This window comes from Vanacampus margaritifer, chromosome 3, assembly GCF_051991255.1.
Source record: "Vanacampus margaritifer isolate UIUO_Vmar chromosome 3, RoL_Vmar_1.0, whole genome shotgun sequence".
NCBI lineage: Eukaryota > Metazoa > Chordata > Actinopteri > Syngnathiformes > Syngnathidae > Vanacampus > Vanacampus margaritifer.
Window position 1 is genome coordinate 18,964,125 of NC_135434.1, and position 12,857 is coordinate 18,976,981.

At 41.5% G+C, this 12,857-nt stretch overlaps 1 protein-coding gene across 1 annotated transcript in view; it reads right to left on the minus strand.

Annotated features, from left to right (window-relative positions):
* hmcn2 (hemicentin 2) overlaps positions 1–12,857 on the minus strand; it is a 51,545-nt gene that overhangs the window by 33,095 nt on the left and 5,593 nt on the right. The window contains exons 5-22 of the mRNA XM_077560865.1: positions 11,751–11,922; positions 11,561–11,667; positions 10,636–10,756; positions 10,288–10,551; positions 10,031–10,175; positions 9,560–9,681; positions 8,144–8,416; positions 7,704–7,845; positions 7,312–7,439; positions 6,046–6,159; positions 5,808–5,966; positions 5,541–5,735; positions 4,959–5,054; positions 4,739–4,866; positions 4,323–4,467; positions 3,905–4,017; positions 1,829–1,988; positions 1,597–1,756 (exon numbers count right to left, since the gene is read on the minus strand). Of these exons, the coding sequence (XP_077416991.1) occupies positions 1,597–1,756; positions 1,829–1,988; positions 3,905–4,017; positions 4,323–4,467; positions 4,739–4,866; positions 4,959–5,054; positions 5,541–5,735; positions 5,808–5,966; positions 6,046–6,159; positions 7,312–7,439; positions 7,704–7,845; positions 8,144–8,416; positions 9,560–9,681; positions 10,031–10,175; positions 10,288–10,551; positions 10,636–10,756; positions 11,561–11,667; positions 11,751–11,922 (2,744 nt within the window). The remainder of the gene's footprint in view (positions 1–1,596; positions 1,757–1,828; positions 1,989–3,904; positions 4,018–4,322; positions 4,468–4,738; positions 4,867–4,958; positions 5,055–5,540; positions 5,736–5,807; positions 5,967–6,045; positions 6,160–7,311; positions 7,440–7,703; positions 7,846–8,143; positions 8,417–9,559; positions 9,682–10,030; positions 10,176–10,287; positions 10,552–10,635; positions 10,757–11,560; positions 11,668–11,750; positions 11,923–12,857) is intronic.

Consider the following 12,857-nt stretch of genomic DNA (forward strand, 5'->3'; position numbering starts at 1 on the left):
GCAGACATGTTGCTATCCATAAAAGTCATGGTCATAGAAAATAATAGGTGTAGTCATTATTGTTGTGGGATGCATGAATTTTTTGCATTAGTTAATTTGATTAAACTTAAGATTTTGTCATCTATACATTCTATTATCAACCTTACTTTCATGTTGTGAGTTAAGTGCATATTATACAGAAAACATTTTGTCAAAATTTTGAAAATTGTTCTTATGTTTAATGAGATATTGAATTAAAGTTTTCGAAGGCGGTGTACTCATGTAAGCTGAACACTATAAATTCCAATATAGTATTTTTCCTTAAAATTGCATGAAATTAATGATACTTTTTGATTCATCTAATTTACCATTTTTAGTTATATCATTATCGACCACTGTCACGAGTACCGATACTGATGTACTCGCCCATCCCTATTATATACACACTGTGGCACGTTCACCATAGAGATTGAAAATAACATGAAAATGCCACAGAAAAACCGATGTCTTCAAGTTAGGCTCGTTTAGCGAATGGCAATGTAAGATGGCCGCCAAACACGCAAGTAGTTCCTGTAGTGAAAAGACCAAGATTCCTTTCAAATGGGACATGTGCAGAATACAAACCAAAGATCTGTTCAAATAAGGTACCCCATTGCCTTTATACGACCAAATTAGAAAAGGGGGAACCCAGGGATCTTGCTCTGTTTTTTTTTTAAACCCAAATAAAGCATAATCGTGTTTATGGGCATATTTACATGGCCTTTCAAAATCCGAATACTGTATTGGCAATATTCGGGTTTTGAAAGGTTATTGACCGCATGTAAACAGTCTTCGATGTACACTGTCTGATGCAAAGATCACCTGGTAAGGGTTTGGTCTCGAAGCACCAGACCACAATAGCTGTGTCTCCACCATGCAGCTTGGATGGATAGAAATCTGCCCACCTCCTAATTTACATGATGCAACAATCAGCACCCTGCTTGTCTCTTCTGTACTGTGCGTGTCTGCAGTGGCTCCATTTGCAGAGCATGGGCCCGTGTGGGGGTTGTTCACAGAGATATGTTATACTCGTCAGACAGGACGAGTAAAGAGTCAGCATGTTGTTTTATTGCAAACGCACCCCAGGGATTCCCAACTTCAGGCAGACGGGGCTTGTATCTCTTCTCTGTCAGTTAGTTTTCTTCCCCTCTTCCTGGCATCCCCCACACCACCACCCACATTTCCTTTCTTCCCGGCCGCATAGACAAGCCATACTGCATTTGAGTCACCGCAGCAGATCTCAACTCCCTTGTCATCCTCTTCTCGGCCCATTGAGTCGGAGGGATCTGTCTTCTATCTTGTCTGTGTACTGAGTGGGTCTGCCTGTCTGCAGCCAGTGTGACCACACATGAATGCAAGCCATGCGGGACCAGATGTTCCACCTCAGTGTAGCTAGCAAGTCAAGGGTACTACACACAGCCCCCCTGCAGACTGCCAAGCTGAGCTTTAAAAGGCATCACTAAAAACTCCAGGAGTAATGAATGGCAGGCATAGATCAGACGTATAGCATGGTGAGCACCTTTGTCTTTCAGTACACATGACGGTGTTGCCATAGTGATGTAAAAACCTTCCACTTACCCTGCTGTGACAGGGGGGATGGGGTGGCCATTTCTGCTCCACGTGACAAGTGGTGATGGACTCCCTTGGGCCTCACAAGGTAGAACTACCTCTGTTCCCACCTCTGCAGCCATTTTGATGATGTCGTCATGGTCACTCACACCCACTATTCTCGGCATTGCTGGGAAAATGGAAGCAACTGTGAGTGTGAGCTCTCAGGAAAACTGCTGCATTGGGGTGACTGCGGTCTTACTGTTAACACTGAGCTGGATTTCTCGACTAGCGTAACCCACAGGACTAGTGGCAGTACAGACGTAGATTCCTGTATTGTCAGTGGTGGGGTGAGGGATGTGGAGGTATCCATTGGGGTCAGCCTGAAGCGAAGAGCTGTCCCGAGGCAGAGGTTGCCTTCCCTAAACAAATGGCAAGTATGAAAACCACAATAGTTCTTAATAAAACTGCGAGGCTCCCATCTAACCTGCTCTCTATCTTCATTATGAACATACATACATAGAATGCCGGCAACTGAATTTCTACTTGCTTTGAACACTAAACAGCTTTTACAAATTCACCCTTATCTGTCGAGTAAAATACGGCAATCATGAATTGGACTGTGCAGCATGCAGGCTGATAAAACTGTTTAGGAAGAAGCAAGTAAAAAAGACATCTGGCTCAAAGCCCTGATGAGACATTTGGAAGCCTTTGTACAGCATGTACTGTATGTTTTAGAGACTTGAAAGCTGTACAAAATGATAACAGTGCAAAAAGCATAGAGCCTGAACATGTTGCAGTCATGGGTGCAATAAGAACCATAAAAGTCATGTACGAATACAACATAAACATCTTGATTGGGATTTTACACAAGACTTGTGAGTGCTATTAAAAGGGGAGTACTTGACTGTTGTAACAAACAACTGTTAGATCAGTGGTTCTTAACCGTGTTGGAGGTACTGAACCTCATCAGTTTCCTATGCACATTCACTGAAGCCTACTTATTGAAAAATCGAATCCGGCTTCGTTCACCTAAAATTCTGAAAGTGTTGTGTTCTTGTATTCCCCATCTCTTTGCAACTAAGTTTTGCTAGATAGCTAGTTGTGTTGGACTATAAATGTTCAACTTGGCATTGCAAATCATGCAGTTAAGATGGCTGACTATTCACTCAACTCAATTCAACTCAAATTTGTATTCATTGAGTACTTTAAAACAACCATCGCTGTTTTCCTAAAATGGAACCCAGTGGCAGCAGATACAATGAAAACAGCAGAGGCCCCAGAACTGAACCCTGTGGAATACCATATGTTCCATTATACAGTACATGTGAATTCATCTTGCACATACAGTATTTGCACTGGTTAGTATGAAGGGATTGTAATAATAAAGAATTCACACGACATACTATCACAACAGCCACAAATCGACTACTGAGCACACCAAATTCCCTGGAGCACAGGCCAAGCAATGTAGCGTGATCCCCTGTAGCTAATGATGGCCAAGCAAGGCATATCATCACAAATTATTTCAGTCGGGTGTTTGTCTTGACCTCTGCCGAACCCTTGGGATTCGATCAAACTTAGGTTAAGAACCACTTTATTAGAATGCCTTTAATTCATGCTTTTTAATTTATTGATTTATTCACTGCTAAATAATGCTGTGTGAAATATCAGTATGGTGGAACAAATGGCTCACATGTCTCATCCCAACTTGGAGACTCAAAAGGTCCAAGCTGAGTTTCAAAACTTTAAACTTTGACTGTGAAGCTACATGCCCCACAATTCTGACAGCAATTAAATGATAGAATACAATTAATAATATTTAGTCAAATGTATTTAAAGAATGTCATATGAACAAAAACTTGGCAAAGAAATTAGGAAACCTAAGGCAATAAACCACTATTTGATATGTTGGGAATATGTGACCCATTCGTTCCATCATTTTCTATATGGCTTATCCTTTTCAAGGTTAGCGGCTGGATAGACTCTAGCAGATTTAAGGCAAAAGGCAGACACCTGGACTGATCCCCAGTCAACTGTGGGGAGTTTCTGAATAGTGCATTGAACGGCAAACAGCAGCTTACTTCAAGGTTCATGCTGTGCAACATGGTTAGGCAATTAACAAAATATTGTCAGTGTTCTCACAGTGCAAGATTGGGGAACTCTCTGAACTGGATTGCAAAATACTTGACTGACAAATACTACAAGTGACTCTTTGAGAAAATGTAGCTTACATTTCTGTCATGTTTAATTGAGCGCTTTGTTTAAATGTAAGTCTCAAGTCAGCAGTCAGCCAAGGAATAAATGCAGCCAGATAGAAAAAAAATCAAACTCCTACCTTGGACCAGACCACAACTGGCTTCGGAACGCCACTCGTCTCACATGACAATGTGATGGCTACACCCTCGTTGGCTATGTAGCGGTAGGGCCCAGCGTTGATCTCAGGGGGCACTGTGAAGAAAGTAGGCCACAAAGCACAGCTGACGATTTGCTTGGCCCTCACAAATCTCACTGGCCTTAGAAGGCCAACTGTATTGGCACTTCAGGCATTTATTCATTACAAACTGATGAACTATAATCTGGCTTGTCTGTCATTATCCTCTTATTAGCAAAATGAATCCACGACTCAAAGCATGCAGCAAATTAAAGCCTCTCCCAACGCCGACAGCAGGTGGCCAGGCACCTGAATTAAAGTTGTTTTCTATAACAACTTTTTTTTCACATCTGTTTGGAGTCTAAAACAGAAGACTACTTACCATGGACCTCCAAGCTCACTGTGATGTTCATAGAGCCTGCTACATTCACTGCAGTGCAAACATATTCCCCAGCATCTTCTGGGACCGCTCTTTCAATATACAAACTTCCATCACTCCTCACAAACATTCTCCCATTTAATTGAACCTTTGTGGAGTAACAAAAACAAATGTCACACAATAAAGACTTGTTACTGTAATAAATTGTTTGCAAAGAGAGGTGGCAAATCCAGGTCCAGAAAGTAAAAACCCTGCCACAGTTTGGCTTAATCATTGACGCTAGCTAGCTAAACGAGCACCATGGGAGATAGCTCTAGCTAGTTAGCTAGCACCTGGGGTTAAAGCCAAACGGTGGCAGGGTTTTTACTTTATGGACCTGGATTTGCCACCTCTGTCTGCAATTGCATACTACATCTTACCTTTTTCCCATTCAGTGACCAGTGTCTTTCCGGGAGAGGAATTCCATCCAGAAGCATGCATGGGATACTCAAGGACTGTCCGATGCCAGTGGTAATAATGGGGGCACCTTGAGCTAAGAGAGGAGGCTCTGCAATTGTAATTGTTGAATGAACATATTAATCAAGTTGTAGCCGGTCCAAGTGTTTGCACTTTGTCAAATCACACACTAGACAAGCCTACCCAGTCCGGTGACGCTAACTCTGGCCTCAGCTTTGATGGTTCCAAACTGGTTCTTGGCCTCGCAGGTGTACAGCCCTTCATCATCCAGCCAGACACCTGAAGTAAATTTGAACATGAATGATGCTTCAAACACAGCAACACAGCACCCGCTGCACCGCTGAGATAAGCAGCAACTCTACAAATTATGTGGGGGAAAAAAGAAGCAGCACTTCAATAACAAGTGATCCAATTGGTTTGACTGTGCTGTAATTAGGAGTTAAAAATGGAGACGAATAGGATTAATGAGTTTGGCTGTGCTGTCATCTTGCTGACACACGTCCCGGTCTGTCATGCTAGCAAATGAACGTGCTATTCAGCTCAAGTGTGACATGACCATGACAAGACATTCTGCACCTAGAGTAAGATATATGTGTATCCTTAAATAAATACAGGTTAATAAAAATAAAGTCATGACATGCCATTCTCAAGGACTATTTAATGTACTAATCAATAAGATTTTGTTTTGTTGATTTATCAATTGTCAATCCTTGACATGCCAGTGCAAGGGAATCCTGAAGTTCTTTTACTGATGCTCTAACTTACTCTGAATCAGAAGGAATCCATTCTCCAGCTGCGTTTTTCTACTGTGATTTTCTGTCCTTGCGAGAATTTGTCTGCCATCTTGAGTGTACCAGGTCACGATTGGTTTCGGGAAACCTCGAGCCACACAGGGAAGGGTGATGTTTTCCCCTACATTAGCCGCCATATCAACCGGCGTCTCCGAGAACAAAGGTCCCACTGTGGTGCGAAAAGTGATCAGAGATCCATTTTGCTTTGATTGACTTGACTTAGAAGGCAGTCTGGTCTTACCTCCAACCTCTAGACTGACTGTACCAGTGGAGGTCCCAGCAGGGCTGCTGGCCACACAGCTGTATTGACCAGCATCTACCTCCTGTACCCCTCGAATGTGCAGTGTCCCGCGGTGGACATCCTGCTCAACAAAGGGGGCGGAGCCCACCTCAAGTTTCCCTGGAAATACAGAATAAAATGGAGCTCCAATTCTTTCTTTGCATTTTAATGTATCAAACCAGGTTATGCTGCAAGGTACCTTTAAACCAATGTACAAGAGGAGGGGGGGTTCCACTGGCCCTGCACTCTAGAGTAGCATCACCCCCAACAGCGACGAGTATGACCTGCTGCACCACTGTTATGATAGGCACCTCTGACATAAAAAAGCAAGATTCAGATGTAGTTAAGGTTTATTTCAAAGGCTTCTAAGAGTCCACAAAGGTTTTTGTTTAAATTCATGAGCCAAAAACTTCCTTAAATAATGTAATACTGTGGTTCTCAAACAAACAAAAATAGCTCTCCAAGTACCACCATCATAACCAATATTAAAATACTGTAGTATAGTAGGCCTAACTGTTCATTCAAAAACAAGGCAAAGGTTTAATTCATAATTAATATTATTTATTACTCTACAGAATGCAAAACACTATAAAATTATGCTGTTTGCATTCCACTCAAACAGTGGTTCTAAAACTTTTTCTAAGAATATGAAAGGAACTGGGACGAGCAGTGAGCGATCAACAAATTCTGTATATAACTACGTAGTTAATAAATAGTTTCCTGAAGTCAAAGAACACTGCTTTAAATTAAACTCTTATTGGCCATCAAAATATCTGGATTTCTTTCTTCTTTTTTTTTAAGCACCAATGCTAATATTGGTCAAAAGGCCGAATATCGGTGCCGGTAATGGGCCTGGCCGATAATTTGTATATCCCTAACCAGTGGTTAGCATATCACACTTTGAGAATCACTGATGTAATGTATTAGCATAATGCTGACACTCAGCAAAGCGTTACCAATCGGTTTCAGAAAGGCCTTTGCTAAGAACTTGTACTTTTTGCATGTATGCACTTTTAAGCTAATTGTTGATGATTGGTGACCTAATAAAAACTGACAACCTGACCAAAATTTCTACTCTGTCGTAACATGACGAATACCAAGTCCAAGCTCACAGTAATTAATATCATTGTCAACAGAACCACATTAGTTGAGGGGGCTTAATACTGTATGTTTAGAATTTACTGTGTTCTCGTTGCCTTGCCAGATCAATATTGTTAAAAAGAATTTTTAGAAACAATATTGACAATTGGTCAATGTTATAGTTTCCTGGTGACATATAACTGAAATTTAACGATAAATTTGGGTTTTAAAAAAAAGAAAGAAAAGTAATTATCATTCGATGTGAGAAAGATTGTGGCCATAGTCACTACAAAGCTTTACTTAAAGCTTTTTTTTTTTAATCCTTTGAATCTGAATCAGGAATTTATTCTTAGTAATGGAAATAAGACAGAAGATACTTAGATACCTGCATAAGTAAGTAAGACAGACTGTGAGGCAGTCCCAGCCACATTGCTTGCCAGACATGTGTAGTTTCCAGCATCCTCTGGGATAGCCCCCGTTATGGTCAAAACTCCTTTCTGGTGTAGCTTCAACCTACATCAGGTAATTGGCAGAATTCACAATGTTGTCTAACACTGATTACATGTGCAGATGTATAGCAAAACAAACATTTGTGGAGAACATTTTTCTTTCTATCGTGTCAAGTCATCTATTTTTGCCTCAAAACAGTATTTGGCAAAACAATCTTTATACCAGAACAATGATTCAAACAGGATGTGGCAATCTCTCTTGTAGCTAGAGTGGAATGTAATGAGTCCTTTGTGCCGGAGGTGTTGAGTGGGTTGAGAGTCCTCTTACCTTGGCCGATTAGCAAGGAGCGTGTTTCCATGGCTCCAGAAGAGCAGAGGAGGGGGAGAGCCGGATGCGGAGCAGACAAGGCGGATTTCATCCCCTCGGGAAAAGACCTGGCTCTGGGGGTGAAGTGCCACAGAAGGTGCCTCTGCAGTCCAAATGAGTCGAAGAAGGCTGACAGTTACTTGTGGCCTTAGTTGTTAGCACTGTGTCATTTCATATTTAACAAATTAAACAGTAAAGTCAGAAGCCATGCCACAATCGAAACCACAATTTTTTAACGTGTATCATGAGAAGCATTTTCTGACAAGGTTATGTGGCTAAATCCGAATGTAGGATGGCTCAACCAGTAATGGAAACCAGATGACTGCGTCCCAACAGGAACCAGGAGGCCCAGTATGTTAAGTATTTAAACAGATGCCCATTGCAGTGTGATCGTAGCGTACCTGGGACGAAGAGCCAGACAGTGATTCTGGTGTCTCCATGGGCGTTTGAGGCCACGCAGTGGTAATCCCCAGCATCCTGAATTTGCACACCGCTAATCTGCAGCGACGAGTTGGCCAGCAGCCTCACCCTGCCTGAACGAGCTCGGATGGCGCGACCTGCTCGATGCCACGTCAAGTTGTAACGCATGGAGCCCTCGACCTTGCAGGACAGCACAGCCACACTTCCCACTAAGGAAGTCACATTGACTGCTGGCTTGAGTACAGGAGGAGGCTCTGTTTTAGAAGATACAGAATAAAATAATAGGTTGGAACAAGAAATTCAAAAAATAAAAACTTGAAACTAGTGCAACGTGAAAGAATATTGTATGGGAACTTGACTTCAGCATGCTTGGGGAAAGTCTAAGCAGGGCACAATATAATTGGCTGCGTATAGAGTTAAAGGTAATTGCCTTCAATTTCTCGATTAACTAGAGGGGAAGTTACACACTGAGGAGGAGCCTCCTCCTAACATGCATTGTCCTAAGAAAGAAAGAAAGGAAGAAAGAAAGAAAGAAAGAAAGAAAGAAAGCAATGGTGCCAAGGGTACTAGTTTAGTCCAACAGGATAACGTGAGTAGCCAACGGGTCTGTTCAAAAAATAGCTCATCAGTGATCAAACAATGTGACTTGCTAACAAGAATTATAACAGAAGAAGAATGTTAACATTTATTTATTTATTCAAACTCAACATGGTATGGAAAATTATGGAATGAACAAATAAAAAGGCAGTCATATTCATTATTTGATTAATATTTTTTTATATTAATGTATATATTTATTTTCACTGTAACATATATTTTTGATTGAGTTAAAAAGAATAATGGAAATCATTTATTCATCAGTTGTGGCATGTTCTACTTTTGGAGAATCATCACACGCATGAGTGTGTGCATGAGGGGTGGGTACTCATGCTATGACAATAAGATTTGGGGGTACGCAAGCAAAAAAAAAAAGGGCTGGAGGAAAGCACTTGAGAAGCACTGCAGTAAAAAGTACAAGACACAGGATTTAATTATTTGAAGAAAACAGATCCATACAGTATCACCCTTTCATTGCATAGGGTACCTGACGTCCTTGTTTCAAAAAAATTGGCATGTTTAACACGTGTTTGGGATCTTAAAAAAAAACATCAAATTGGAATTAATTAATTAATCATCTCTAAATGTACAATTGTTGAAGTATTATTGTCTGGCATACATTTAGTCATTGAGCAGGCTACATGTAAATCATTATAAACATCACCGATGATTGTCTTGTCTTCATACAGACATTTGTTAACTTACAGCAAGTAGCCACAAGGGTTACCACCCTCAGCATCAGTTTAAATCCAAATCAAGTCAATCTCCCGTAGTGCTTTCATGTAAACGTTGTGCAGTACCTCGAACAGTTAGCTGGGTTAAAGCGTGTCCTTGTCCTGCCCCACTCTGCGCTAAGCACTCATAGACGCCCTCATCCTTTGCTGAAGCATGGTCAATCTCCCATGATGCAGTGGCAGATTTCCTGATACAAGGCAAGTTTGGTTCAGTGACTGAGCACAACAGTAGCAACCAGATCTTATTTCACGTCACAATCAGTTAGAATCTCACACTGGAATTTTCACCACAAGTAAATCTCAGGTAATTCAAACCAGAGCATTGAGCTCGATACACATGGATACATTATTAATTGATCAAGACAAGTGAGTATTCACTCTGATCTTGCTCTCTGAGACATTAGCTAATCATGCTAACGAATTGCAAGCCTACTCACTGCCAATAATGTGTGGTGGATATAATTATCTTATTAGAAGAACAGAAAGTTCTAAAGTGAGAATTTAACAAATTCTCAGAAGTTATAAAAGAAAAGTTACTGGAAGAACTTCTCTGCCCCCAGTGTCCTTCCACTTCGGGTAAATCTTAGCCTGTAGGGTAGGTCGCTTTCCACCGAACAGTGAATCAGAGCAGGCTGCATGTAGATTCCCTTCACCACATCAGGCATGTTCACAGCTGGGGGAGCTACACAAGGGAGGAATCAAAGGTTAAAGGCCACAAGGAAGACTGATGAGGAGTGGGAACCCTTGCAGCATAGCAAAGGAGACAAGTGTGAAGGGAGGAACACGAGTCTTACCTGGAACGATGTTGGTATACGAGACACTCGACAGTCGCTGGAAGCGATAGCCCTCCTCGTCACTACCCATTGCCTTGATAAAGAAACTCTGAGAAGGGGTGCGCATCTCTGGGACACTCCACAGCCCTTGTTGGCCAAGGTCAGAGGGCAAAGGCACTTGGATGGTACGCAGGGAACGTCCCGAGCCAGATATCAGCTCTACATGACTCAGTCGACCTGGAGGTTTCAGGCCTGTGCATTTTAGCAAAATATATGCTGGCAGTCCTGGAAAGTATACAAATCCATCCAACATTCATTTCCCCGAGTAGTCTTTGGCAGATGAATAGCTAACAGAAACACTAGCAGAACCTTTTATTGGCCTCTCCCTAGTGTGGTTGAACTCGAGAACGGGTACACTTGAAAAGCCAGCCCGGAAGTCCAGATTGCTGACTCCTGTGACCCTCAGGGTATGACGACCAGCGCAGCTCACCTTTAGGATGAAAGCAAAACTATGAGCTAGTACCCAGTGTTGTAGTCAAGACCACACTAAAGGAGACCCAGACATTAGTGAGACTAGAGAGTATTGAGACAGAGACAGGACTAATAGTGTTTAAATCAAAGAAAAATCACAACAAAAAAGGGTCTTCATCATAAATCCTGAGTGCGCCCTGTCCAAGAGACGAGACAAAACTAAGCAAAAATGCCTTCAATTCCGAGACAAGACCAAGACCCTTAACTCATTTACTCCCAGCCATTTTCACTGAAGCAACCCCCTTTGCTTTTTTTTGCTGTTTTACTGGATTTTAACTGATTTTGCAAGGCCCACAGAATATTGTTTCGATTGCTGTAAAAACATAAAAACAACCTACCAAAAGAAAGATTAGAGTCTATTCTTTCATCACGACATAAAAGTATACAGCATTTCTTTCTGTTTACGTTTTGCAGCAATTAGCATTAGAATATAGCTAAGTTTCATCATTATTCACAAATCTGTTTAAAACAGTGGGGAAAAGAGCTTTTTGCAATTTGATCTCGTATACCCTGCTGCTACCTGTTGGCCGTTTTTGTAATAGCTACCATTGCTTTAAGCGACCTGTTCAGGTCAGAGCTGCATCAAAGCCTTCTTTATGTGCTAGCATTAAAAAAAAAAACACATTAAAAACCTATAAATACGTTTTTGGGACCATGACAATATTTAAAATAGAATGACATTTTCATACGTTTTTTGGGAGAATGTGTTAAAGAGTGGTCTCGAGACCAAGACCAATCTTGAGAACGCCAACACTGGCAGTACCTTCAAGTTCCATGTTCCAGGCCTGGGAAACTTCAGGTTAACAACACGAGCAGAGTTGGGAATGTTCAGAAGCTCTTTAAGACCCTGCTCAACACCGACGACATGACCTGGAGAGAGTCGAGAATCCAAATTTAGCTGTTTGAAATTTGGCAACACTCTGTTTATGGAGATGTACTGTTATGATGTATACCAAGGGGATCGCTGAGCTCAATTTGTGGAGCGGGCCCACTGAGTGACACAGTGACCTCACGGAGGCTGGGGTCAAAGGGCACTTCCCACAAGTTCTCCTGGGCACTGTCATGATTTGAGGACAGTAAATGGACTTTCATGGCCTGAACAGTCTCCTCGACCCACTTCAATACCTAGCAAGCAGAGAAAAACACAGTAAGAATATGACATTTTATGCTGGGGTCTGTCAAACTTTATCAGTGAAGTTTCTCCTCTAAAAAGGATAAAGGCAGGAAGGATGCGATCGTGACCTTTCCGTGATAGTCTGCTCCCTGCCCAAGCAGCGGTCTGCTCTCTATCTTTGGACTTTTCTTCTTCATCATCACAACTGTATTCCTTAGATGTTTGATTTTTGAAAGAGCTTAGCTGTCAAACTGATAACCTCAAATTTTCATCACTTTCAAGTCTGTATGCCCAAGAGTGTCTCCCGCATAACAGCTGTTATCAATCATGACGTTCGCACATCAGCATAGAAAGTAGTGGTGTAAGCGTTTCACAAAACCAACCCTATTTACTTAATCAGTTATAGACAGGCATTTCCCAATTGTCTGCTGAATGAGTTATTTCTAATTTGTTCCAAATAGATTCAAAAAGGCCTAAAACAATATGTGATGGCTCGATTACATTCAATTGCAAAAACAGTCATCACGGCAGCCTATAACCACCTCAGTCTGTAGCTCCCCAGACAAAAAACATTGTGCACTATAGAATTACAGTTTAGACAGGTGCTTCACTACAGTTTTCTTTTGTTGTATGAGAAATGAAAGCAGAAGCAGCAAAAACAAAAAGAAAAAAAAACACGACATTACACAGTCTCATTGCGGTGGCCACAATGGACCCACTGTCCTCCCCCTTCCAAATGCTTAACCAGCGACTGCTGTGTAGAATTTGTTTTGACCTTGTATAGTGAGGCATTGTGGTTGTAAATGCATCTGTAAGGAAAGGAAAACCTGCAGCGAGCCTTTTGACAAGGAGCCAAACGCAATACATTTTTAGACATTTATAGAAAATCGAAAACAATCAAACCTTTGATAACATAATCATCAGGCCTACGCGATTATGTCTATGA